General features: G+C 39.8%; 2 protein-coding genes and 1 long non-coding RNA gene across 6 annotated transcripts in view; 2 read left to right on the forward strand and 1 right to left on the reverse strand.

Moving 5' to 3' along the window:
* The window catches only part of LOC110988093 (uncharacterized), a 104,554-nt gene extending 78,961 nt beyond the window's left edge, over nt 1-25,593 (reverse strand). Inside the window, exons 1-21 of the mRNA XM_087145536.1 lie at nt 25,428-25,593; nt 23,320-23,574; nt 21,310-21,409; nt 20,399-20,432; nt 16,007-16,145; nt 14,940-15,104; nt 14,317-14,402; nt 10,885-10,922; nt 9,994-10,118; nt 9,401-9,491; nt 8,436-8,550; nt 7,782-7,956; nt 6,843-6,894; nt 3,952-4,089; nt 3,448-3,659; nt 2,625-2,758; nt 2,017-2,219; nt 1,698-1,843; nt 1,307-1,489; nt 728-880; nt 182-324 (exon numbers count right to left, since the gene is read on the reverse strand). Of these exons, the coding sequence (XP_087001662.1) occupies nt 182-324; nt 728-880; nt 1,307-1,489; nt 1,698-1,843; nt 2,017-2,219; nt 2,625-2,758; nt 3,448-3,659; nt 3,952-4,089; nt 6,843-6,894; nt 7,782-7,956; nt 8,436-8,550; nt 9,401-9,491; nt 9,994-10,118; nt 10,885-10,922; nt 14,317-14,402; nt 14,940-15,104; nt 16,007-16,145; nt 20,399-20,432; nt 21,310-21,409; nt 23,320-23,520 (2,633 nt within the window). The 5' untranslated portion in view covers nt 23,521-23,574; nt 25,428-25,593. The remainder of the gene's footprint in view (nt 1-181; nt 325-727; nt 881-1,306; nt 1,490-1,697; nt 1,844-2,016; nt 2,220-2,624; nt 2,759-3,447; nt 3,660-3,951; nt 4,090-6,842; nt 6,895-7,781; nt 7,957-8,435; nt 8,551-9,400; nt 9,492-9,993; nt 10,119-10,884; nt 10,923-14,316; nt 14,403-14,939; nt 15,105-16,006; nt 16,146-20,398; nt 20,433-21,309; nt 21,410-23,319; nt 23,575-25,427) is intronic.
* On the forward strand, nt 4,992-10,883 carry LOC147796738 (uncharacterized). Of its 2 annotated transcripts, XR_015427636.1 has the most exons (4): nt 4,992-5,331; nt 5,779-5,850; nt 6,313-7,961; nt 9,427-10,883. It is a non-coding gene; the product is annotated as an uncharacterized LOC147796738 (long non-coding RNA). The 2 variants fall into 2 exon arrangements; XR_015427635.1 differs by having other exon boundaries at nt 5,779-7,961.
* Nucleotides 25,594-25,768: 175 nt separating the features above from the next.
* The window catches only part of LOC110988095 (uncharacterized), a 45,359-nt gene continuing 43,490 nt past the window's right edge, over nt 25,769-27,637 (forward strand). For 2 of the 3 annotated variants that reach the window (XM_022251338.2, XM_087145535.1), the window contains exon 1: nt 25,769-25,994. The gene's annotated coding sequence lies outside the window, so the exon portion shown is untranslated. The remainder of the gene's footprint in view (nt 25,995-27,637) is intronic. The other variant, XM_087145534.1, reaches the window with a different exon arrangement.

Raw genomic sequence — 27,637 nt, forward strand, 5'->3', positions numbered from 1 at the left:
TTCCCTTGGTCCCAGATAGAGGTATTACACAATGCAACACTACACCACATACAACTTTCAACTGAAGAATATTTGACATTCCACGGATATTGTATTTCCAGTTAATTTTTTATTTATCAAACGCTTAAATTTATAATCACGGAAATCTCAACTAAAATAATTCAACACTCAAGAAAGGTACTTGATGACTCCTTTGAAGATGTCTCCGATGGCCTTCAGGGGTGATTTGAGCAAATCCCTGATGGAGTCTGCGATCGCAGTGATGGACTTCCAGATCTGCTCTGCGGCCCAGGGCAAGGTGACAGTGATTGCCTCATTGACAGCCTGTGGAAACACAAAACAATGGGAGTGGTTTGCAAATGAGCTTTTCGTCCATGGGGAGTATTTGTTTCGACCTTGGGGCCAATATCTTGCATATTTATGCAAAATGTAACATGTGGCTCTTATTCATTATTTAGTTGCAATTATCATTCAAACTCAAGACGCATTTGAAACATGTGCAACTACAAGTTGTTGTCCTTGACAAGATATAATGCTCAAACGTATATCAGGTGTGTAATGAAGATTTGTATAATGTTTGGAATATGTGACCAGCATTAACATTTTGCACGAAATGTAAGATGAAAATAATAGCTTAGTAGTTTCTGTGGGTTTGTAATAAATCTTGTGTTTCTTTGTAGACTTCACCAAAATCGCCTGCTGAATTGGTGAAAAAGTATTATCTGACCTGGTAGAATTCCATGACGTCTGTCTTGATGTCGCTAAACAGCTGAGTGGCCTTGTTGACAACACTGATGACGCCTCTGAAGGAAGGTGGGAGTTGGTCTGGGTCAAAATGAGCGAGTCGGGACACAGCTCTGGTAGCCACTGATCTCAAATTCTGTGTACAGGAATTTTAACGATGGAAATTGGTACATGTCCCATGTAGTCAACAACGGGAAAGCATTATAATTACACATTACGTGAGATCACACCGTTGAACTACAGATGCGATCTCAGAAGTCATAGCCGTAAATAGATAGGGCATCCCCTCAACGCTTCTGAAATTGTACCACATAGTTGGTCAATCAATGAAGAAGCTGCGATAAATTATTCCGAAAATCAGTACTTCGACAAGTATCAACGTTCTTTTTACCCCAAGCTGAATTTTGGTGAAGAGTGTATTAATCAGGCACTGGGCATTTATTCCCGAAACTATCAGCTATATCACTCATGGCTGCTCCAATGGAAACCAATTCCTCTTTTAAGAGAAAAATGATTAAACTAAACGACATCACCGATTCCTATTAACTTTCTAATGACTTACCGCGACGTTTTGGGGAATATTCTCAAGTGCCTGAACAAAGTCGTCGAACAGCTGACCAATACTGAGGTCGCCGTTGAAGAGCCCAACTACAATGTCAACCGCCCTCCTGATGTTTCCAACCACTTGTCCAATGATGAGGTCGTATGCTTTTACAAAGTCGCTGATGCGCTCCACACCAAATTCCTGATCGAGGAAGAAGAAGATCCAGATTTTAAGGGTATGGTCATCCATCACATAATCCTCAGAGTCAGGTTTTTAACAGTGATGTTGACAACAGTGATTTTGACACACAGAGATGGGTAAATCATTTATGAAGCATTGTTTTAGATTTCACATTTGATACAAATAAAGAGAAAGAAATTATGGGGCACAAGTGACAAATAGGGTTGACCTGCAGTATGTTGAGATTGTATTTAACATAGCCATTGAAGCAGAAACGGGCTCGGACAACATCCGCCGACAGACCAAGAAGTCCAATCATGACTGTAGCATAAGCCTCATCAAAAACGTCCACAACGAGGTGGCCAGTCAGAGGGGCTGTCAGAAAAAAGAACGTTGCGTTCAATTACACTTAAGGCTTAAGTTTTTCTGGCTAAGTTCTTATTTCAGTTCTCACCGGTTTCCATAATACACAGAGAAAAAAAAACTAAACGCAACCAAAAGTAGAAAATGTCAGGCTTAGAATTTTCTGGAAAGTCTGAGATACGTACAAATCTTCATGTCGAGTTCATTTCTGATGGTCAAGCCAAACTCTGCCCCAACAGTACTTCGGCCGCCGATGGACTTCTTCCAGTTAACTGAGGGACTGGCCAATTTGAACTCAATGCCCTCCCAAAAACCTCGTCTCAAACGACGCCTGGAAGGAACACTTATTCCGGTGGTTGATAAATTGGAGATATTGGCAAAAGCATACCTTAATTTAAAGAGAAACAGAATCAGTGCATGTTTATAGTAGTTCAAAATACATTTCTAGGTAATTATGACCGAGGCGGGTGTGCGGTACCTGCGGTATTACAAAGGTTTAGTTTGGGCATGTAGTAATAATTGCAGTGGTAAAAAGCAGTGGTGCTCAGGGTGAAAAAGTTCCTCCTGCAGTGAGCCTCGGCCATATTTCAAAATGGCAAAGATACTTGAGAATGAAGGGACAATATGAAATTGTTTGAATTTCAGTTTGGGCCACCAAGACAGGGCTTTTACTATGCACACGTGTTACGATGATCTTAAACGTTTGAGGTATGATGGTCTTAGATTTCAAGCATGCACTGCTTAACAAAGAACTCGCTATCTGGTCTTTGAAAATCAGCATCCTAATTCTTACTCTTCAGGGGTGACAAACTTGAAGGCATTATGGTAGCCACCGTTTGGGTGGTCCTTGTAGAGCAGGGATGCCGCATATCTGACGTGTTCATCTTCGTCTTCATTCAAGGCAGATTTAAGGAGTATACCAGCAGCCTGAGTGGGACCAGGAAAAGGAAAAGCAATTTCTAGTGGCTCAAGATGGAGAACATCATTACTTAGCAGCAACAGAGACAATGAACTGGTTTAGTATTCAAATAGCGCATGCTCAGAACGAAGCTATTGGGAAAGCTACGCCTACTTGATAGTCTGTCCTATCAGCATAGCCATACTTTTTGAAATACCGAACTGGCTCATCGCAACTCCAATTATCCTGCAATGCCCTGTTTATTGTGTGGAGTATATACAGGCATACATTGATGGTTTTGCAGAGGCACCGGGAGTACAGCGAAATTGAAGTCATAGGGCGCCCAGACTTTTCTGTTCGTCCGACATGGTCCGAAGTCCTTTTTAAGCAGAAGAAATATATTGGTCAATACCTTCACCCTGCAGGTCTGTGCAGGCGTAGGTCTTTGAAAATGGTTCAAACTTCCAGTGCACATTCTTCGTCTTTTCTTTTATTTTTCTATTTACTTCCTCAATCTAAAATGTCAATTTCTGAATGATTACTTAGTGACCCTCTGCCTCAGTTTGTAACCTTAAAGTTCGTTTTGTCCATGCCAAAAAAATTATTTCTGGCATGCTTTCATTGTCAATCATGACACCTCGCTTAGGGTGTTAGGTATGGACAGATTTGGTTCTTGGCTAAAGAATGCAATTTTTAAACAAGAAAAGCACTGACTTACTGTGTCATGATGGTAGTCTCTCATGGAGTGCAGACCAGCCCTTTTCAGCATTGGATGAGTGGTGCTGGAGTTGGTATAGCTCTCTATGTGAGGAAAGGAGCGATGGAGCCCGGCATTGCCCAGGGCTTCGATCAAGACGACCGTGTCGTGATACAACTTGTCTTGTTGATCCTTACTAAGAGATGCTAAGGTCTTCTCGTAGGCCAAGGGGTCTGGCAATTCGGAAAAAATTGCACAGGGTACAAATTGGTTTTGGACTGTTGTGTGGCGCTGTCAAACCTTGCAACGTATTCATTTGCAAAACTTGCGGAAATAAAAGACTTATAAAGGATTAAATATGAAGAATTTATTTTATGATTGCTATGTGGTTTATATATCCAACTGTTTAAAAGCAGACAGTTAAGAGTAGAGCTGAAAAGAAAAATTAGGGTGAGATTGTATTGAATGAAATGATGTGCTGTCTCCCGCCTAAAATATCTAAAACATCCTAAAATCCTTACTTACCATGCACACCAAGTTTATCCTCAATCTTTACAACGATGGACTCTGCTTGGGCTTTGTGTCCAGCCTGCCATCGGTCACCAGCTAAAGCACCGAGAGCAAGCACAGCAACCCTCTGTATCTTAGGGTCTCTTAGACATTCTGTGGAGAGATTAAGATTTACATGTTACTTTAACTATAGTGAGATGTAAATAGTGGTTGAAAGATTCCAAAAATTAACCGAAATCTTAACTGGAATTTGGAAATAGATATGGGATTGAGAATCTTAATGGGAATGAAATTATTCCTTTTTTCTTTCAGCAGCAAACAGTTTTGGGTATTCTTATTGCCACGTATTGCCGCACACTTTTACGGAATAGCAAAATGAAACCAACGACTGTTGTTTTTTTCAGTCTGCCAAATCTTCCGTACTGCAATTTTTTCTTGCGATTGCGTTCTAAATACACAGTTTAAAAATGAGACTTTGTCTCTGTGAGATATATATGTGGGTATACCTTACATTATGAGTCATATTGCGAAAAACATGTCCTCCCTCGTTGAACGACTTCTTGAAGGCTGACATTAATACAAGGTTTAAACTGGGAGCGATTTTTAAACTCCAAGCTTTAACTGAAGCACAAACACTGACGAAACTCAGGTGTGATATAGAGACGTCTGGGGTATTAATTGTAATGCAAATCACGAAACTAAAATAATTATATGATAAAAACATAGAGCTATACATAAAACTACAAAGTGATGCCTGCTGGGCGCATCCCTGTGTGTGCACAACTTATTGAAAACAAGAAATATTGTGATTTTTTACGGCTATATGCATATCTGCGTCTGTATTCAAAAATGTTACATCCACAAAGGTGATACGAAAACAACCTGAACGCACAAGCAATAAATAAACGTTTCATTTTGTTTTTCGTATTGATATCCATTGTAAAAACTGGATAGGACATCGCGTCCAAACCGCGTTCCGCGTATGTGCGTTCTAAGGAGGGTAAATAACGAGCGTCGCGAATATCGTTGAGTTCGTTTTTGCATTCAATTGAGGACCCTGGACAATAGAGAACAATAAGGTCCCCGATTGACAGAGGGTCCCCGCTTGACAACTGTGTACAAAAAATGTGGATGGTCTTCTAAAAAGTTGAAGTACAAACAAAAGAGGAACAATAGGGGGGCGCCAGTTGCAGGCAAATACACTCTTGTGTGCTTGTACTTTCAACAGGAGTTTTTTAAAAACTGGTTGAGGTTACTGTACTTCAATAGTGAGTTTTTGAAAGCAAATGATTTCTGCAAGTGGACCGGATAAATTTGGAAAGAATAATGGTTGAGGTTTACGCAGCAGTGAATCACCGGAGATCGACGTCAATTTTCAAAGGAGTAGAGGAAACCGTGAGTAACACTTTTCTAGATTCAGAAAGTTTCTAGACTTTTACTTTATAATGCTTAACTGTAAGCTTATATAGACCTAGTAAGAAATGTATGAGTCTATCCAGCCTCGGCAGGCTTTGTATATGAGACTTCACTATCTCCAAGTTGGAACCGTCTGACATATTACCTATTGGCTAAAGTGGTTTGAAAAACTAAGTGACTGATTTGTCGTTAATTTCCCCGAGATTTCACCAGAAAATCTCCATGAAAGCTATGATTTGTGTTTGTCAGATCTACACCTCTTAATTTGTGCTTACAGCAAAGATTCTCACATTGCCTTATGCCATATGTCGGTTTCAATAAATTTATTCAATATAAGAATGAATTTTATTGCGTACAATTTTTCCTGCGAGTGCGTAAAATTAAATTAATACTTTCATTTCGGGTAATTGATGAATTTCTTTTCAGTGATGGCTCATCGAAACCAGAATGAAAAACACGTGGACATTTTGGACATCATATTTCCTGACAAAACCTATTGTATGTCCTGGTAAAATTCTCAAAGTTTACACACTGAATAAATCACGATTGAACAGACCCAAAGTAAATAAAAAAAATGCTAGAGCAAGGCCGTAGATAACAGGTAGTAAAAAAATCAATTACAAACAAAAACAAACACACACAAACTCCAGAAATGATATTCTTGCATTTTCTGTTTATTTTTGGCTTGTTTTCGGGAGGGAGGCCGGTGGATTAGCCATCATCAAGGGAGAAAAAAGGTTATGTTAATAATCAGTTTTGACCCAAAATGCACAGCATACAGCATAACATTATCCTCCTGAAGTGCCGCCATTGTTCGACGGCGGATTTTGTGCACAAACAATGTGCGATGTACTATCCAGTCTTTATCATAGATCAATGGTTCTCTGAAAACGCAAACGCGTGCACGTACGTGCTGCACATGAATTTTGCTATGATGTGTTTTTAAATCGGATTTTATAGGTACTTGTTCTGCAGGACAGCCGCTGCTCAAGGGCCGTCAAGTCACATAACAATGACTGAAGTAAGGGAGCAACTTTTTAAATTCAATTTAACTTATTCACTGGAAGACAGCCGTCGAAAGACATGCATACAAATTCGGACGACCTTGCTCGAACATTCGTTTAAAAATAATCAGGTATGGATGTAATAAATGTATGTCATTGCTCTGTACGTGTGAGTCTTATTCAAAAAGACGCGGTGATGTTCACGCATGTTGCACTTGCGCGTTGCATTTAGAATACATAATTCGAAATTCATTCTATCTGGAATGTTCTAGAAGCACGCATTTGGATTCAAAATGTCTGCACCTAGGATGGTGTCAACTTTTCCACGTGCCAAGAATGAGAAGCTGGCGCGCTCAAATCCCTATACACAGCACTGTGGGTAAAACTGACTGACTGCTTTTTTTTATAAAAGGCCTCAAAACCGCAAAAGAAAAGACAATGAATTGGAACAATGAATGAAAACTCATTTGAATTTGTGACACTCACCAGGGAATAATTGTGGTTTGAAGAAGATATCTTGAACAGTACCTAGGAAATACTGAAAAATAATGTGTTGCTGTTAAAATGACTGTAATGAAAGTGTCTCGTATATCGACTAACGCAATTAAGGCGCCTCTCCATTCGCACGTTTTTCAGTGCGCTGCGTACATGCGTTTCGCTTCACGGACACAGAAATCGTCTCCAAAACACTCGTGTGCGTAGCGTTAAAAATATGGGCGATTTACAATATTGTGCCTCAAAGAGTTTGTAACGCACTGGCCAATCATAAATATGCACGAAATATGTCGATCCAATGCGTGTTTAGGAAGGGTCAACAGATTTCGCGCATTGTGACTGGACAACGGGTAGTAAACTCTTAGGCCGAGTTCGGGCGGCTTGTTTCCGTATGTTCATGTACAGCTCGATTTGTTGTTAGTGGGTCGGCCGCTCAAACACCGAGAACAAACAACCGGTTATCGCTGGTAGTTAGTGACAAGCAACATGCAACATGGCGGCGTCCATGTAGGCTACGTTATTCGACAGTTAACGATTGGATGGGCTGAATTCTTTTCTATATAAACAGGAACATTCATTTCTGTGTTACCGAAAATAATTAATGTTAATTTTGCAAAACTTCCGTTTGTCTATGGCTTTGGAAGCCATCTCTCTACTTTTTGCAGCTGTTTAAAAATCAAAATCTCACGAGTTTTCCGTGTGTTCCTGTAAAACCTTGAGGAGGAGGTCGTGTGTGATCCTGTTCCGAGAACAGTGTTCTTGAGTCTGTTCCCGCCGTTCGAGTGCGAGAACCAGAAACCCGTGTCAAGACCAGGCTGCCCGAACTCGATCTTAGAGGCGCAAGCGTTGACGCACATTTAGAGGGCGCCTTTAGTCTCTTGCACTAAACTGCCACTAACTTTTAACAACTTGAGAGATGTCATAAACTACCTCGGAAATTGTGTGTTTGAAGCCAGCTGAGGCAATGAGTAGTCTCTCTACAAGCTCCTTGTCAGGTCTTGGAGACAGAAGGATGAGATCAGTGAGGAGTGACTGAGAGGTATCAGTATACATCGCGGCAACTGCATCCAACATGTACAGTCTGTCCTGCTTGTCACCGACACGCCTGTGGTGAGGAACGTGCAATGTATTATATCTGACATGTCCGCAAAATTATTTAAATGTACTGAACGTAAGAACACATATTATTTGTCTTAAATAAAATACTGGAGCCTTCACAAGGTTTGAAAACTGAAATAAAAAGAACTAAATCGTATAAGCCCCAATATCCAGTAACCTGACGCTTCTTCTCAAAAGAAGAATTACGAATTTTCTCAAGGCCCCCGTGAAAATATTAGGAATACCATTTTGAACCAAACCAGGCCTACTTCATTTGTGAGTCGCTTGCATAATATGGCCTCGTCGTCGGCACAAGAAAGAGATACTGCATTGGCCGGCCATTTGAACTGGGTAAAGGGCACCTCAGTTAAGGTTGTACTTTAAAGCAAAACTTAGTGACGTGTCAGCGCCCGCCTAGTAGGCCTACCACGTACCAGATACTACTTACAGGAGTTGAAACGATTTACTACTCTAGTGAGTCTTTACCTGGACAGTGGTGGCTTGTACATAGGGGTCACAACCTCAGCCAATTTCTCTCCGTCAGGCACAGAGTGCAGGGCTTGTACGAGCTTCTGGAAACAGTGGCTTTGTTCATTAGAGCCTGGTTGCAGCAAAACGAAAAAAAAAATACTCTGGTCACCCTTTGCCACCTTTACCCTATAAGCGTGCAGGCTGTCCAGGTGTTTTGATCAGTTCTAATTCACAAACATCTGCACTTGTACATGTGAGAATGAGATAAGACTTGGGTCTGAACAAACCTTGAAAGTTGTTTTTTTTCTGGGGGGGGAGGCTAGGCATAGCATGGTTAGCTATAAACAGTTAGTCAGGCGCAAGATCATGGGGCATAGGGGTATTATGTATCCCCCAGTTTTGTGGTGAGAAAAAATACGGTGGGTTTCGAGGAAATTTTCTGACTTCCCAGCAAGCCAAATTTATTCATTTGCATTGAAAAAAGGGAGAAAATAAAAAGGTTTATAAATACCCAATTTTGATGTACAGTTTAGGAGTGTGAGTAATACACACTAAATAATGATAAAAGTCTGTATCACAAATAAAGCCCCCAATTATATCCCAATTATCAGTTTATTTCGACCTGGTAGCATTATCAGTTTTCTTCTAAAATCATATTACCCCTTTTGAAATTTTTATGGCTGGGTAATTTTTTTAGTCACATTATTATTGTAATTGTGAACCACCAGACGATTTTAATATTTTGAATCCTGTGGCAAAATCGTTTGAGCTCTTTCTGCGATTACTTTCATCAAAAAGCTGTCCTTCCCATTCAAAATGGTCTGGTGAAGGTTTGGAAAGTATTTTAGTGAGAAAACCCACAATAGTGGATGCTCGTAAGTTGGATACCCCGGATAAATGCCATGTGGGTGCTGACTTTCTATTGTTGGAAATATAGGCGGTTCAGACGTCCTCGTTTATGGCTAAACCGGCCACCTCACCTGCCAATGGTGCTTTCCTCATACAGGTAAGGTTGCCAGCGATCTGTTCTTTCAAAGACGTCATGTTGAAGCCCAGATGATCGTCTTCAAGCTGTGGACAGAGTGAGAAAGCCAGACACATTCAGGGTGTACTCTACGCGTTGACCTACAGTCAAATCGTGACCCAGTCGAATCCTTGACTGCAACTAAACTAAATATTATTTAAACTAGTCTAGAACAGTTTGTTCTTCAAGTGACTACATTTATGGCGAAGCTTGGAGGGTTTGGGAGGTTAAAACAGTCTCGAACTCTCGCCATGAAATCACGAGAAGACATGAAGCGAATGATCTCTAGCACCGTCAAGGAGTATGACTCAAGTTGTTGAAATCTTACCTATATCACTGACCTACAAGGAAAGGCCTATGCCGTATGACATAAGTTCCATCAGATATCTTGTCTATGCACCATCCTTTCGCCTTGGAAATGTCTTTTGCAAGTCATCGGTGTTTGCATACGTGAAAAAATTCCGAAGAGCGTTTCATTTTCACACATAAAAGTCTTCAAATTCCTTAATTTCACTTACCTGTTGCATATGTTTTGAGTCTACCACTTACCTTTTGCATACGTATTGAGTCTGTCACAAGGTCCTTATCACCCGGTGGTCCAACGGGTGACGGGTAGTACACCTCTTGTACAAACTTCAGCTGGCCTTCTGAAAAAGTCTGCATCTCTGGAAGCACTGAGCGACATTCCAAAACAGCAATGAAATCCGATTTTAAATTAGTTTGCCCGGAAAATCAGGCAACAGAAATAAATTTCATTACATTTCTTTTATCTACAAAAAATAAAGACCTGACTGCAAAATGAAATTTTGCTTGCCTGATTTTGTACCTGAGTTATGTCAAGTTAGCATTCAAAGCCTTTCAAGAAAAGTTTAGGGTCATGTTGCGGAACGTGTCAGGCATTAGGCACTTGTCTTGAAACTTTGTGATAAAAATGTGGCCGTGTGTTTTTTTCTGTGGCCAACTTAGCATATAAAATGCAATGTTCAGTAGGAAAATAGACAACACTGGAAAAGATTAACATTTTGTGGCTAATCTAAGTATACAGTCAGAAAATTAACTGCAAAATATAAATGTGAACATATTTTGAAAATCTCTTCTCCAACATGAGTTGATTAGAGTATCATGCTGTTATTAAACTTGTGATCCTTAACAGATTTTCATGCCTGCGTGACCAGGAGCTGTTTTCCTACAGCTCTCAAAAATCTAATCAACCTATGTGGGAGAAAAGATTTTCAAAATAGTCACATTTCGATTTTGCAGTTAATTTTCTGATCGTATAATTGTTTTGATACACCCTGCATTACCCTGTATAAAAGCATCTTCTCATTAAAACCACTTTATAGACTTAAAAATTCAACAGGTTTTCAGCTGTAAGTCATTAAATACCAAATTTAAATGAGACTTACAGCGAGAGTTCAATAAACACTATGGGAAAATTACCAATATCGTCCTCTGTTTTTTCATACTTGTGCTGAAATCTGTGAAACAAAACAAAATAGCTTTGCAACAGGTTAAAACCAAAAAGCCAAGGCCGGAACTCACAGTTTCTGAACATTATCGCGGCAGGTGCAGATGATGTCACCGATCGATCCTCTGATCTGCCCTTCATTGTCTAAGTGGTATTTAGGTCCCAACACTGTCGCTCAAGCTACACATTTACCGAATCTGAATTGCCCTCTCCTTTGTACATGATGAAAAAGATAGACAGCAAATGTGTGCAAACCCAAGAAAGAGAAACACCTGGCCAGTATTCAAATCTACAGATCATTCTAGTTCAGATTGGAAATAACAGGCAGATGCTGCGGAAAAGCTCTGGATAACCTGCCTTTTATAGCCGTGTGGCTGCGGACACAAATGGCCAACTCTTCTTTGAGAGCGACATTCTCTTGAAATGACTGAATGCGAACAGGAGGAAGCATTATGGGAGCCAGAATACCAAAATCAATAATGCCACTTGACTGGACAGCAACATCCAATTTCCTAAGTTATTCTTTATGTTCAACACAATAAGCGACGCTCAATGCAATTGATGTTCTCTAATGATCTGAGCAGATTTGGGGTAAACCCTTTGTTATCTGAACCAAAATGCAGCTGGCAGAGGCACGTGGCCGCACACAACGCGAAATGTCAATCATTCAAACAGGCAGGTATTCTCGATCAATTTTTTTTAATTGACAGGAAATACAGGAAACATACTATGGGGCGCCATCAGGGCCATAATTACAAAACAAATACTCCAAACCAAAAACCAAAGCTTAAAATTTAAATACAAACAAAAAAAAACTGCATAAACAAAGGACATCAAGAAATTAAAATTTAAAAAAGAGTGACAAAAAGAAGCAGAATATCGAATCCTGCTTTAAGAACAGCATTTGCGAAATAAATTATGAAAACCTCAAACGATCAAACCTGAAACGAAAAAAGGAAAAGATCAAAGGACAAAAATATACTATAAAAGGACAGAAATGGATAATAGTAGCACAAAACCAAACAATTATAGAAAAAAACCTAAGGGTCTAAAGACAAAAATAAACGATGAAAGGACAGAGCTAAACAATCAAAGGACAAAAAGAAACAACTAAGTAAAGACAAACGTTGAGGGCGGCAATTGCTGACGCTATGACAGCGCACGTAAATCCGATCTCGACCAAAGATAGTACAAGTTGCACTACGCCAAATACGCGCCCATAGAAAACAGTGCAAATTTGGAGCAAAATAGCGCCGCCTGTTGACCCTCGTGAAGAGGTTGGCCTCCGTTTTTTTCACTGGAAATTCAAGATTATGGCCGGAAAATCACTTTTTGTTTCAATTTCATGGCGGTTAGCCACCAAAAAAAATATTCGCCTTTGAACGATGATACCCCCAAATAGCAGTAAAACTAAGCGCTCATTTCTGAATGTAGCCACCCGCCTCTTTCCAAAATAGGACCGCAAAGTGAGGCTTTTGTGAATGAAGTACCCCCAACTGGAAACTACCAGTCCTAAACTCCGGATTTATAGAAATATTTCCATGATGCCTCCTGGTTATGACCTCTCATATTGTAAAATCCCCGTGGGATTACAAAATATTAATGAGCTCCCGCGCAGAAATACAACCATTTTGGTGGAATGCACCCTATAGCGCCCTATACAATCTTTGATTTCGACTCCATTGTGTCAAAGGAGTAATAGCTCGTTGTGTATCGATGTGTGTAGAATCTAATCTTACATTAGAATGGCAGTTTACGGCTTTAAAAAGAGTTTCCCCGTTTTAGTAACATTGCAAACATAGTCGTTTGGAAATCCTAAAAAATTCTCCACAATCCGCTTTAGTTTTTGCTTATTACAGTGGGGGATGACTCGATTGCCAATCCCCCACCTCTAACAGTGGGGGAGGGGGATATATATCCCATCCGGGATTTACGCCCATGTGTAGCTGGTAGTTTAGCATAACAGAACTTGGCCCAAGCCTACTGGTATTTCAACTAACGTTAGGCCTGGTGGTTAGGGCCTACTGCTGCTGACGTCTGTTGGTGGTAACGCATCCATCACTAGCACTCTGTCAAGGGCGTTGAGCAAACGGTTCGCAGTCTCCTCGGTTATCATGGCATAATCGTCTTTCTATTGATAACTACACTCTTCATAAGTAACGAGCTATGACTTGTTTGACAAACTGGAGTCGAGATCGGATTTACGCGCGCTGTCATAGCGTCAGCGATTGCCGCCCTCAACGATTGCTTGTACTTAGTTCGTCTAGTTATTTGATCGTTTAGTTTTATCCTTTGATCGTTTAGCTCTGTCCTTTGATCGTTTAGTTTTTAGATCCTTTGGTATTGTTCTTTGATCATTTGATTTTGTTCTTTTATTATTCATTTTAAAGTATACTTTTGTCCTTTGATAATTTGCTCTTTTCTGATCGTTTGAGGTTTTCATAATTTATTTCGCAAAATGATGTTCTCAATGCAAGATTTAGAGCTCCTCTTCATTTTCTGATATTCGTTTGGTATTTGCCTTTTTCATTTTCTCGATTTCCTTTTTTTATGCAGTTTTTCTTTTGCTTGTTTTTAAATTTTAGCAGTGTTTTGGTTTGGAACATTCGTTTTGAAAAATATTAATTTTGGCCCTGATGTCACCCCACAGTGCCGTAAAAACAGACAATCAGGGAAGAGTGCCCACATTCACCAGTATCATCCAATTGGAAAAAGGGCCGGATCTGGACGGTGGACGGAAAAGGAGGACACGTAGATCGACATGCGTCATATGAGTATTATACCCAGAAAGTGTACAGTACGTATTTTATGCGTCCTGAGCATAATACGCATATGAGGCAAGTCGTTCTACATGTCCTCCCTTTTCCGTCCACCAATCTGGACCGGGGGGGGCGAGACGAGTAAGCAGCATCCATTGTTCACTTTTGCATTATACATCGCACCAGCCCCAAATGAAGCACCTGCTCAGAAACGATATCCTGAACAAAATGGATCTGTGTATACAAAACAACCTACATTCTTAAGACTGTATATCTTCACTCTGATTGATTAAAAATAATATACCTACACATTTCTTTTAAGAAGTGGTTAATTCGTCAGAAAAAATAAGTTCGTTACTTCGTGCATTTGACACACAAGTCCAGGTTCGTTAACCCCCAATGTTCGAAAACTCGAAAGCTTATTGTCCGAATTTATCCTAGAGTTCAAGAGTCCAAAACGAAAACGGTTCCATCGTACCCAGGTTAAGCACGCAGGCTTCAGAAGTCTGAACTCGGCTCCAACCCCACTTATTTCATTCTCAGACAACTGAACAATTACGACTATTCTTATTACGTTAATCGTCAGGCAACTGTACGACAAGCATGGATTTCAAACAAGAACAGGGGAGGTAAAAGGTAACCCACCCAGGTGCCGATTCCCGTGGGGCATCGAAGCGATCCAGTATTTTTACCAAAGAGGGGAGCTTCATAGCAGGATGATAGTGGATCTCCTACATGCAAGAGACAAACGTGCACGAGGGCATTAAAGTCCAAGAAACTAAATTAAATACAGTCCAAACTACAGATTCCGACCCCTCAAGCGCAGCGCCTACTAAATAGGAGCCAGGGGAAGAATCACTAAGATAAGGTTCTCTGACCCAGACATGGCTCTGCTCTCGTATTACACATGAACAATTTTATTTGATTATACATCTAACCACTTTTGCTAGATTTCTTTTAAATACATGACCATCACGCTCGATGTCAACAATTGCACCTGGCTAAAGAGAGGAAGAAAAACTCTTATACGGCAAAACAGCGAACGCAATATTTCAACAAAACGCCGTACAGCTTTACAAAAATGTAACAGCGGATGTTTGTTTTCCCTTCAGTTTTATCTTTTTGTATATTTTCTGCTCTAGCCGAGGCTTAACACAATGCCGAAAAGGAAAAAGAACTCTGCTGTTTAGTTAAAGCGACAATTTTCGTATTTGTTCCAACAAAGACTGCAAAATGTAGGACCTAAGTTCTGGCTTTTGATCCGATACCTTTTGATGCGTGGATTTTCCGTAAGGTATTGGGTGAGTATGTCTAGTCTTGGTGAAGACAATGATTCCATCATTGCCTGGTGCCATCTGAGCGGTGTAGGACGCCTCGTGGTTACCTTCGTGACCGGTCTCATTACAGTCGTAACTCCAGCCATTGGCCTTCAGCTTTAAATTAGATACCGGATATGGATATTAGTTATAAAGAATCTGGAAAGTTCTTGTGAAGAAATTTAAATGAAGAGGGAAGTACAACGAAAGCTGTTCTATATGATGGCGCAGTTTTAATGGCAAACATACATTGAAGCAAGTTGCTGTGCCGAGTGACGTTACCATGTATTGGATAATCATGCTTTCTGTGCCCTTGGTCTTGAGAATTTCGTCACTGCTTTTTTTTCTTTTGAGTGATTATGCATTACTGGAAAGCACGATATAAACAGGCTCAGTGCCAGGCTAGAAATCGACATTGGACACAAGACAGGGTCCAGAAATCGCGGTTCACTCATGGACTCTGAGGATTTGTGCACACTCTGAAAATTGTTCCTCTCTAAGCTGTCCAACCTGTAGGCACACATTCTTTGCTTATAGCTTCTCTGGTGCCCCGAGATCACACAAATCCAATTACCATTCGTGAGTGGAGTCCTTGAAGCGATCGAACACACGCACACACAGCTGTCGGTACTACTACAACGAACTTTGCTATTTCACTAGAAGACAATCGCAGTAATTGGTTTTAAAAGGCTCAGCACAAAACGTAATAGTAATATGTGACCCACTCGGTGAAAATGAGTCTTAAATCGCCAGAGCTACTTTGGAATAAAACGTCCTTAAGAATAACTGGGCACAGAATGTATCAACAGGAGCTCACAGCATTTTTCTCCATGAAGCATCCACTTTCATCAGGATGCCAAACTGAGTCATACATCAAAACAAAAAAACTCAGGTTGCTCTTTCCAATACAAATGAAAACTCACAAAGTGGCTTTGGCAACTTATGACTTATTTCTACACAGCGGGTGACATAAACGAAGCACTGTTTCGAGGTGCATTTTTTTAATTATTTGGAAGTACCTTGTCTGCTGAAGGATTTTGCAGGTTACCAGCTAACAGGCTAATCAGACCTTTCTTGACCATTATCACATGGCTGTCTTCATCACGAGGATAGTACACCTGACGAATCGCTCCGTTCTCGCTCATGTCAAAGGAGAACCTACCAAAAAACTGGTTCAATTAACTTCTTTGGTAACTCTTTTTTCGTTCAGTTAAAACTAAAAAGTAATAGAAACACAAGGGTCAGGTTAACTCGGAGTGTACTTTTTTCGATCGCCGAGACCCCTTTCAAGGTTTTCTTCTTTTTCAAGCTCTTCCCATCTGACTGGACTTTAAAACTTGACCATTCATCACATTAACTCTCAAAAAGAACCCCCTTACATAGTTTTAAAAATCCAAAATAGGAAAAACGTGGCCTTTCCCAGTGCACCTTCACTCGATTTGTTCTTTGCGTTGATGGTCCCTGTCTTTTTGAGAAGCAGTGGACGTGTTGTATATCCAATTTGTAATTAAAAGGGCGATTTGTATTCAAACTAGCAACTTTTTTAATTAGCATCGGACCTTTGTACAGGCTTCTCATTTTGCTTGAACCCGTTTGAAAATAGTCACGTAATTGAAACCACAGCTTAAAATTTCTCCTTAAATCGCTCAAGCGTTAGAATTTTGTGACCCAAATTGTAAATCCCCCCAAAGACACAATGTTTGCCCTGCAAGCTTCTCCATCAAAGGCTGAAGGTGTAGTCTAGGTTTTTCCCGGCCAATTTCGGAATTTAGCGTACATTTTGAAAACGACTTCAAACCTTGTTTCATTTTCGCAATAACAAGAATTCGACTTCGTTTTAAAGCTTTCGAATAAATGAATGTTTATTACTTTTCATTATAGATGTAATAAATACGTGACTGGGATGTCGGATTGACGTATTCCTTGCGAATTACAACAAATTCTTATTCGCTTAAATTCTGTCTTTTACCGTGACCCTTCGGATGTGAGTATTTATTTTATAATTCAAAATCGCAAAATATACGTTTATTTTGATTAGAAAATACAGGGTTGCACAAATCATGACACCACTTTTATAATGAAACTAATGTTACTCGTGAGTGTTTATATTATGTTTGTTATCAAACTGTACAAACGATAAGGATTAGAATGCAGCACAAGAAGGAAAGTGTTTATAGGATTCCTACAATAGTCGGTATGTTTTCAAAAACAACATGGATGGTTTCAATTAAATCATGCCTATTCGTACATTTAACCAATCAGCTGATTGCCTCTAAGAATGTAATTTCTATTAGAATGGAGTTCTAATTATTCACCAGGCATACCTTAAACAACACTTGTGAGGAAATGTCTCGCACACATTTTCCGAAACAGATTGAGTTCAAATTAAGATAAATGCAATGTTGTAGAGATGCATTCGATTTGGTGCAAATATGAATGTCAATTTACTAAATCAGTGCAATATCAATATCGAGAAGATAAACGTTGACTTAATACAACTGTAATAAAATTTGTATTTGAAACGGTTATTGTTGTATTTAGACGGGGATGTTTGTATAGGGCATTTAAAAGTTTGATCTATTTCACTCGAAAACAAATGCTGCTATTACTAATTCATTCACACACTTTCCGAAATTGGCCGGTAAAGTCTGTATTTAGTAAACGACACGCCTTTCTCTTTCTCACTAACCCCACTCTGGGCGACTCAACTACACGACGTGACGGAACGACAGCTCCCTTGCATCGTGCTGTCGCGTCGCGCTGTTGCCTTCTTTCCATTACGTTTGCACACAAACGACACATTACATCGTGAATCGCGTCGTGCCGTCACTCGTCGTGTCGTGCAATCTTACGTCTTTTCCATGATGCATTTTTCCTGTCCAGACGTTTTTTCCCTCGTCTGTTGCGATGCGCCGTCGTGCGTTGCGTCGTATGTCGTGTCGTGCGTCGCGTCGCCTATCACGGCACCTAGAGCACGGCGCGTCGTGTGCTGACGTCTTTTGCTGGATAATGTTTATAGAGGGCGCCTGTTCCTTTTTCTTTTGTTTCCGTATCCCGCGCTTGCACCATTTCCTGAGCCGCAGGCGCTGATTTTTTTCTCGGTTTTCTTTCTTCCATTCTTATTTTTGATTTAGTTTCGGTCATATTTTATTTGTTGAAAAGGGGGAAAAGGTGAATAGAAAATCTGCGAAAGTTGGGACTGCTCTATTAACGTAACTAGCAAGCACGTAGTAACAATTAATTGTATTGTATCACAGAGGTGATTTACAAAAAAAAAAAATAAAAAAAATAAAAAATTAGAAGAATGAGAATTTGAGAAAGAAAAGGCAAAGGTCTTTTCTAAAATCATTTTGCGAAATTCAAATTATACAGATACTTGATCAAGATTCATATCCTTTTTCATATTTCCAAATCCCCCAAACAAATCTCTTGCCCTTAACAGGAGTGCTGAATTCATTTACCTGTAGTGTTAAACTTACATGGGGGGGGCAAGGTACCCAGGTGTGTTTTGATCACTGATCATGCCACTATGGCTGGCTTGTAAAGCAGTAAACCTGCGTGAGCCGGCGGGGAGTGATTTGCACCAGCATAGTAATGAAATCAGTTGCTCAAAATGTTTTCATTAACCCCCCCCCATAATCGTTAACTTCCATCAACTTTCATCCTGAGCTAAAACCTGAATTCATGAATGATTTCTTATTCATGCTTCTCTGATACTTTGGAAGCTTTGCCATTTCATTTCTAAATAGAACAAAACTGAACAACTGTTACACTCATATCATATCTAGTCAAAATTAATAATGCCACAAGTGAGCATGTATTTTATCATTACAGTAATGTACTGTAAAATCACGGTCAGCCTCTGAAATTAAAGGTGTGGATATGATGTTGGAAAAACTGACATGCTCAATTTTCAGGTTGAAGCTGACGTTCGTTCATCCTTTGATGTATGATGCTGGGTGGCATGGTAAATTTGACGAAATAAGGAATATTTCCCATGACTTGATTTCACGGCCATAATGACACTGCAGTGAGGCTGTCTTAACCTGGAAAGGAGGGGAGTCAATTCGGCATAGTGTTTCTTTCCTCACCTTCCACCTCTAAGGGCCCGGGTTCGAATCCGACGAAACAAGCGACGAAACCTACAATTCAATAGAGCCGTCGCGCCATATGAATTCGTAACCACAGCATGAGGAACAACTCTGGGAACAACCACAGTCACTGTGTAATCCGGTCACGAATGTGACGTCACTTCATTTTCAACCACGCCCGCTGCACATACAAGTTTCAGAGCACTGACTTTATTTATATTCTTGTCCATATTCTGGTCACGGTACTACGCGCAGCCCTTCCATATTTCACTGCACATACATTGCACATTGAGTTACATGCATTGATCGCCGTTTACATGGAGCCAAGGAACTGGAAGTTAACGTGCAACTTCATCGATCGTCCAATGGGGCCATGCGAATTATGGCGCCCCCGCTTTTGTCACGAAGTCACTCACGAACCGGGTACATTCTGAAAACAAATGAATAACCCAGCTCTTAGAGTAAATTTAATTCACAACTTCTCAACCGTTCGTGGTATTAATTTTGTTCTTTTAGCGCATAAAAGACTAGTTCATATGCTTTATCGTGATTCAAAACTTATGTTGTTAGAATCCAAATTGCGTCGGTGAAATTTGACTTGAACGTAGACACTAAAGCGAAGATTATTGTGCAAGTCTCATTTTTTTCCTCGATTTTGGCTGCTCTTGGGCTTCGGACAATCCGTAAGTCCACAGCCAACTCCGCTAATCTTTTCGTTTTCAACCTAAAACAAGGAGAAAACTCTAAGGATCGAAACTTCTGAAAAAACATCCTATGCCAGGTGGAGGGAATTTAATCGCCATCGTCAAAAAGACCATAAAGGAAAAGGTTCACCAGCGATACTGTTGCATTCTCCATTAAAAGTACGCTGGACGCCTTTCCCTTTTAGCAAAGTGTGTTTTTTTCTCTGCAGTATTTCTCATACAATTTTACACTCTCGGTGTCGTTAGATAAGTATTGTTATATATGGTTAGAAGGCTTAGGTATTGGTAATTCTTGTCGTGTAATATTATTTTGACGAAATACAATAAGAAGGAGCTGTAATGATTGTTAACCCGGGCTCTAAAATGTATGTGTGCGCTCGTGTGTAATGTAGTCTCAGTGAGTTTGAATCATAAACCCCTTTTATAAAGTGGACTTGTTCCACTAAGGACGCGCACACCCACACAGGAATGCGTGAACTCAAAGTCAAAGCCAAGCTACCAAAATGTTGTAAAGATTCATCGTTCAACTTCAGTCACTCTTTCAACTGGTATTCCTTTAATTTCTAGTAAGCTATTGAAACAGTTCATGAAACCAAAAACTCGCCAAGAAACTTACCACTCGCTAAATTCCCTTTCCTCGTTCAGAAGAACTGCGAAAAAAATATTAATGCAGCACGGTAAAATGGGACAAGATTTATATGAATCTTTAGAGAACTAATTCGCTTTGGATGCAAGTTTGCCCAGTATCCTTTTTAACAGATTTGCTACTAAAATCCACTTGTTGATAACACATTCGGCCAGTTGTTCTGTCTGTTTGTCGCTGATTGGTCAGCCAAACAGTTTTTTTCAGCAGGGCAAAAGCAGTGTTTTACCTCACCGTCTGAGTGTTTGAAAGGCATCACAAGGCATCACGAAATTTACTGGAAAGCCAATAAGCGTCTTGGGTCTGTGACCATCCACAGTAACATAAACAAAGGATGCAGGGTGTCATTCTTTCATTAAAAGCCCCGGAGACTTTTCAGAGTATATTTTCAATATAGCAGCCAATTTCTCCCAGGCGTCTGCACAACTCGCTGTGGTCAATTTTGATTGCTAGGACATTCTAACGTTCGTTTCGTTGGACGCGGGCTGTTGATCAAGGGTGTGTGTGTTAACTTCGGGGGAATTTCTTTGGTGTGAGTGATTTTGACTCAAAAAAAATAGTGCTGCCACGACCTCGTGTAAACAGTCAATAGACACAACCCTCTGGCGAGCACTGACACCGGTTCAAACACCAGTGAATAATGTGTCTATCATTTTTTTTAGATTAAGCCATTATTGTATGATCAGTCGAAGTCTATAGTATGCGATTGCGTGATGGAGTTGAATATTCCCATTCGTTTCCGCATATCACCCTTTTTACCCTTTGAAGTGGGTTCGATCGATAGGAATTTTTAAACAATGAACTTGCAAATATACTAGAGCCAGAGACACCTTTCATATATCTAAAAGCAAGCCTAACAAAAAATACAACGAATAATTAATTACCTCTTTCTTCTTTGCTGAATACAGCCGCAGAGTAAACTCGCAGATATATTTCCTGGTTCCTACTACTCTCGTTAGAACTTTTGACCAATATGAGTCCAATCTATGATCAAATGAAAAAAGTAAACATGGGAAGTCTTAATTTTATCTCATAAAGTGGCCCTTCGTTGAATGCCACAGTTAATATCCACTTATAATGGTAGGTCCTACATTATGCTGAAGAAATCTATGAAAAATTTGCACTGCACAATTCAATATGTTATAATACTACTAATAACAGTGTCTTCTCTATTGCACAAAATCTATTCAATAATCTTATATCTATTACAAGTCAGTACATTAAAATGAAAACCGTAAATTAAAATTAAAAACTACAGTGTCATACCAAACTAAAATATAACAAGATCCAGATTATGAAACAATCAAAAATAAACCAGATGCACAATTACGTATAAAATGCCTGCTTAAATAAAAATGTTTTTGCTTCCCGTTTAAAACCATATAATGTTTCCTGCCATCTGATGTGGCTGGGAAACTGGTTCCAAAGCCGAGGACAATCTGTAATTTCAGATGACTCGATGATCTAAGAGAATAGTAGGATTCATATAATCTGTACCTAGGTAACATTTTATGGACGCAAATACAATTTGTTTAAAAACAAATAAAATAATCTTAAACCCAATACGATATAACTGGCAGCCAATGTAATTTTTTTGAGAATTGGGTTAATGTGGCAACTTTTTGATGCAAAGCCCACTAGTCTGGCTACAGCATTCTCTACTCTTTGAAGTTTCATAAGTTTGGTCTGAGCTACGTCGTACAAGAGACTGTTACAATAATAAATACGACTTGTAACGAGTGAATGAACCAACAATTGAGTGTCCCAACGATCAAGATATTTCTGAATACTGCAAATGTTATGCAACGATAAAAACTAGCATTACAAGTTTATTTATAGGTAAATTGATCTTGAATTTTTCATCTAAACAAACACCTACGTTCTTAACACAAAAGACAGGAATGATGCAATTATTACCAACAATTATATGGTCAATATTGATCTGGGATAATTGTTGCTTCGTACCAGTGACCAAAAGGTCGGTCTCAGCGTCAATGATCATCAATTTTTCTTGTAACATTCAGTTAATCTTGTAACATTCAGTTATTACAAAAAAGCTCAATATTTCATGCTTGCCTATTAAAATTGAAATGCATTGATGAAAATTTCATCTGTGGTTTCGCTGAAATTTTGAGAAACATTTTTTTCTTTCTGATGGGACACCTCTGAAAGTGAACATAAAGTGATTTTGAGGTATACGGTTTATCCTGCTTCCCTTTTCTCAGGAAAAGAAAGTCTTTTAAGTCACCCATTTCTATTTCCTTGTAGTGCCTAATTACGACAGTTTCTGTTTGACATTTCTTTGATAGAAAATCACTTTCAGCTTCTCTTGCAATGAGGCTTATAAACGAGGACCACAAATACAGTTCTTGTCGGTTTTTCTTGCTGCCACTGAGGACAGACAATGATCGATTCATCCAGGCGGAAATATTTCGTGTCATACCTATTTTACTATAAAAGCCTACAATGTTCCGAACACACGTTTTGCACCGAATTCACAAATAAAATTCAGAGAAAAACAGCGCGTGCGCATGCATATATATGCTGAATTATGGTAAAAGGAGAACATGACAATTGATTTTGCTCGCTTACACGAGACATCTTGCATTTTCATGATATTTCACACCATGTTTGGAGGAGGGGCGTATTATGGGAGGCAAACAATTACAAAGGTTCTTTATAAAACATGTTTAATATGGCGGTTTTTTTTGAAGAATTAGGGTATATTTGAGGGGTTTTACATGCTTTGGAAATGTAGAAAAATAAAATTCCCCAAATTGCCTTACTCCCAGTATATATGGATCTGCCACTACTCTCTCATCTTTATCAATAGCGAATTGCTAAATAGAAGTCATTTCAGTATCTGACCGACTTCGGTCGGTGCGTGATTTTACCTTAGATTCAGCTTGCAGACTTCGGACGTTTTTCAGTTCCGTGGAAGAATGGAAGCTGTAGATGTACTCTGTATCCGGCTTAAATTGGATGAAACTGGCCAGGCCGGGACTGGCCAAGCCGGTGCTAATGAGGAGGACCAGGGTGAGCTTAAGCACGGTGATGTGGTACCGAAAATTGGCCCCCCCTGCTGGTAAGGCCATCTCGGAAGAATCCCCTGTTCCAGTCTGAAATCTGACCTCGAACACGTTGAAATTCTGAAATAAGTATTGATAAGTAAACCAGGTTCAAAAGACTATTGCACGGCAAACAAAACCCCGAGGTAGGTCGATTTCAGAATCGCTGCACAGTAGCACGAATAACATCCTTTAACTTCCTCGATCCCGACCCCCGAAACGAAAGAGAAATTCATTACTTAAGCTATATCTCGTGACTCTCTATGAAAACAAAAGAAAACATAATAGGTTTTTCATTCCATGAACGACAATTAAACTAGATCGATACCCACTCTTGCAAACCTACAGAAAGCAAAGAAATAAACTTGTCATGTACATCTTCACCACCAGGAAGCTTAAACCGTAGTTATTAAGCAAACAAATTGGTTTTGATAAACATACCGAGCCAGTTCAAATACAGTTAACACATGGTTGCTTTAATGTATTTGAAACCAGGGATCAAAGTTTTGAACGACGGGAGCATTCTAGAGAGTTGTAGACTTGGATCACTTAACTTGGACTCGTGCTGCCATTTCTGTGACCAGTAACTTGACTTGTACCTATCAGTATTTTACTCGTTACTTAACTTGGACTTGCATAAAAAGTCTTGTGACTTGACTTGAACGTGTACATTGCAACTTGTTACTAACGCAAGTCAGAGAACTGTACTCAATCGAACCCATTAAAGTTGAAATTTGGCTGATCAACCTATGCCTTGCGTTCTTAAAATAATCAGCTTAAGACTTTGTTCGGATCGCGACTTCTGCCTTGGTCTTGACTGCTCAATGCCACATCTAAATCACTTAGCAGTGGCGTGAAATCACACTTGGTACTTGGACAAAAGGACTTTTTTCTGTTTGGACCATATTGACTTGTGACTTGACTTGACTCGACCTGTGATTAAATGACTTGTGACTTGACTTGACCTGTGATCAAGTGACTTGTGACTTGTAACTGGACCTAATGACTTGTGACTTGGCTTAGACCATTGCAAAAACTGACTTGTGACGTGACTTGGGTTGCAAATATTGACCTACTACGACCTCTGGCATTTGAACGTATCCATTTAAATGACGACGTATTTGAGATTTCGAAACCACCATTACATCGGCAGGTTTGATTACTAAACTAATTCCGCTGCAATTTGTCCCAAATTTAAGTCCGTATTTCAAATAGCCTGAATGAACTCTGAACCCGCTATCACACTTGCAACTTGGCTTTCTCATATTATCGAAGGTGGAAGAGCCCGTGAAATGGGGTGGAAACCCCTATCGCTGCATCATACATCATCATTTTTCGCCCCAAATTAGGAATCATCTTACCCACAGGCTGTGTGATCTCTGTGTGCTAGCTGAAGGCTCAATGCAGCAAGAAAGGGACAAAAAATTTAGTGGGGTGATGTAAGAAATACAGCCTCGATGGGTTTTTGTGTGGTAAGCGCCAGAGTTAACTTCGACAACAGTTGCTGACGCTGAATTATTCACCAATCTACCACTTGTATGCTAATAAAGGAACGGTTAGAACGCTTCAAAATGAGCACACCCTCCCCAAAGTCCCCGCTTTCCCGGTCGAAGTTGTTATCTCAGGTTGGAGCACAGAAAGCGCAATGAGAGACAACGTCGAGAACGCGAGGGGGGCTGGGGCACATCAAGATTTGGCTGGGGTTATAGGAAGTAATTTTAGTCGCTACCAGCCCCAAAACTTTGCAAAGTGGTGACGTCTGAAGCTTTTTTTCTCTCCTGAAAAGGACAGCCCACGGTCTCACATGCAGCACACAAAAGCACTGAAGCTTCAGTTGGCAGCGTAGAACACCAACTGAAGAGTATTCGGTTTTCCCTACTTCATTCCCTCCCCCTTAAAAACACAGTATCAACCTACAATCACAATGATCTTACCTTTTACACAGCTGGCTCCTTTGCTGCTTCCCTTAATAAGATTAACAAAAGCAGATTCAAGTACTTCGTTATCGTCAACTACCGCAAAGACAAAAGAGTTGCAGGTATCAAGCATAGAAACTGAAAGACAGGAAATGGTGCAACGTTAGTGAATGCGACGAGATGCACCTTCCATGTAAAGTCAAACGAGAAATGCAAATGAGACCTTGCCACAATAGGAAGCCTTCCGAGCAGTCCAATGTGCTTCCTAGTTGCCCCGTCAAAGGATTAGATTTCTCTTCAGGGTCTAGTGCACAGCAGAGTTTTCAACGAACAAGGAAAAGAACGAAAATTCCCCGGACGATTCGACCCTGAATGATGATGTCAATCCTGCAATGATTAACCAATGTGTGAAAACACCTACGCATTTTATGGTTTGTTTGCTACACTGATGACCAGAAATACCGAAGCCTAGACAAGAGGAACGAAATCAAACTGGTTAGTGTTTTTTGCAAGAATGCCCGGGCACGTCTTTGCTTGAAATCAAAGCTAAGGAGTACATTAGCTCTGCAACTGGACTTCCTTTCAGTAAGTACTGGGTCAGTTTTAAGGAAGATTTCTTTCTCGTAAAGTACACTGAAGTTCAAATCGCTGCTAAATTAAGTAGGCCTACTACTGAAAGCTTAATTTACTCTCCAGACACGGGAGACACAAGTTTACAAGACACAAGGAAAGGTTGACGTAATATTAGTCAGAAACAAGTGCAGAATCCGGATTTCTATAATTTTTGCAAAAGCATAGTGTGTGAGAACTCTTTGTGGACTGAATAGTTACGAATTATTTTGCCACTGTATACGGACTGCAGTTAGTTGTTAATCGCTTTATGTAAAAATGTTATCGGTTAATTCATTATGTTAACGCTCCTGAAAGCTTCGATTGGAACAACATTGTTATCTACAGTCAAATGGTTGAGATAAAAATTTGCTTCTCATAGAAAGTAAACGCAACTCCCACCTTTTCATTCGATGCATTAGCTTTAGAAAATAAAGCTCTTCAAAAAAAACAGTTATGCTAATTAAAATGTACCTTGGTCATTCCATGAGGCTTGGGCACAATTGGTGACAGTGTCTATTGTTATTTGGGTTCCGTAAAAATGAGCAGTATTTTTCTGCATTTTGACTGTAAATTATACATCTTATACTGAGGTGTGTGTTATTTTTACAGAGCGAATGACCTACTCTACAGGTCATGACAGGTGGTAAAAGCTACCCATGAAACAAGGACATCGTCACAAATTGTTCCCCAGCCTCATGAAAGGATCCACTTCATATAAACTTTGCATAGGTGATCCTCAGCTGTTGTTTATCTTTTGACCAAAATCTTGCAGGTTCAGTCTCACAAGCATCTTAATGCTTACATTGACATCAATTTCAACGTTTCGGTTCATGTTAGTAAGCAGTGTAATTAACTAAAATCTACCCTTCCTTTTGCTTTCCATTTACAAAAATTCAGTTTAACGGGCTGCCAATTTATTGGGCTGCTGTTGGTGATGCACTTATGCCAGAGACTCTCCTGAAAAGTGATAGACCATTTACTTGGGCTAATACAGATCTCCCTCCCCCAGAAACCCCGAAGTAATGTTCATGTATTCCCAAACAAATTGTCAGGATATTGTTGTTTTGGGGTATTAAATTAAAGCTAATATTAATAAAACTCATTTTTGTTCGGTCTAATGGAAGTTCACACAGTTCACCTTACAACTCTGTGCTGGTGCTGATTCCAAATTTTCCATCGTCACCACCTCTAGAAGTTGTTTGTAGCTTTAAACTTGATGAAACTCATGGTTATTTCATCCCCCTTTAAAATGATCTTCATCCGTCCTTTTGAACCTTATCTGGGCAAGTTTACTTTAAAAACGCCCATCTGGTGATCGTCTTCAATCCTGTTAAAACGTTCATATCTGTTTTATCATAGGCTTGTAACAGTGTTCATCCAGGTATTTTCATGAACTGCTTAAAGCGTGCTGTAGTAATTTGTTGTGATGGTGAAAAGCGACATACATGCTGAGGTCCCATAATTTCTGTGTCCTTTGTCGTCTAGGGGAAATCCAACAAGCGAATGATTGTTGGCCATAAAGGTGGTCCAGAACAGAAAAAAAGGTGTGTGTCAACCCCTAAAATATCCTAGTCTATAAATTGTGCACGAAAAGCCCTTCTGTGAAGCGAGGGAAT

The sequence above is a fragment of the Acanthaster planci genome, linkage group LG14 (assembly GCF_054643075.1).
Source record: "Acanthaster planci isolate LZ-2023a linkage group LG14, COTS_SCS, whole genome shotgun sequence".
Taxonomy (NCBI): Eukaryota; Metazoa; Echinodermata; class Asteroidea; order Valvatida; family Acanthasteridae; genus Acanthaster; species Acanthaster planci.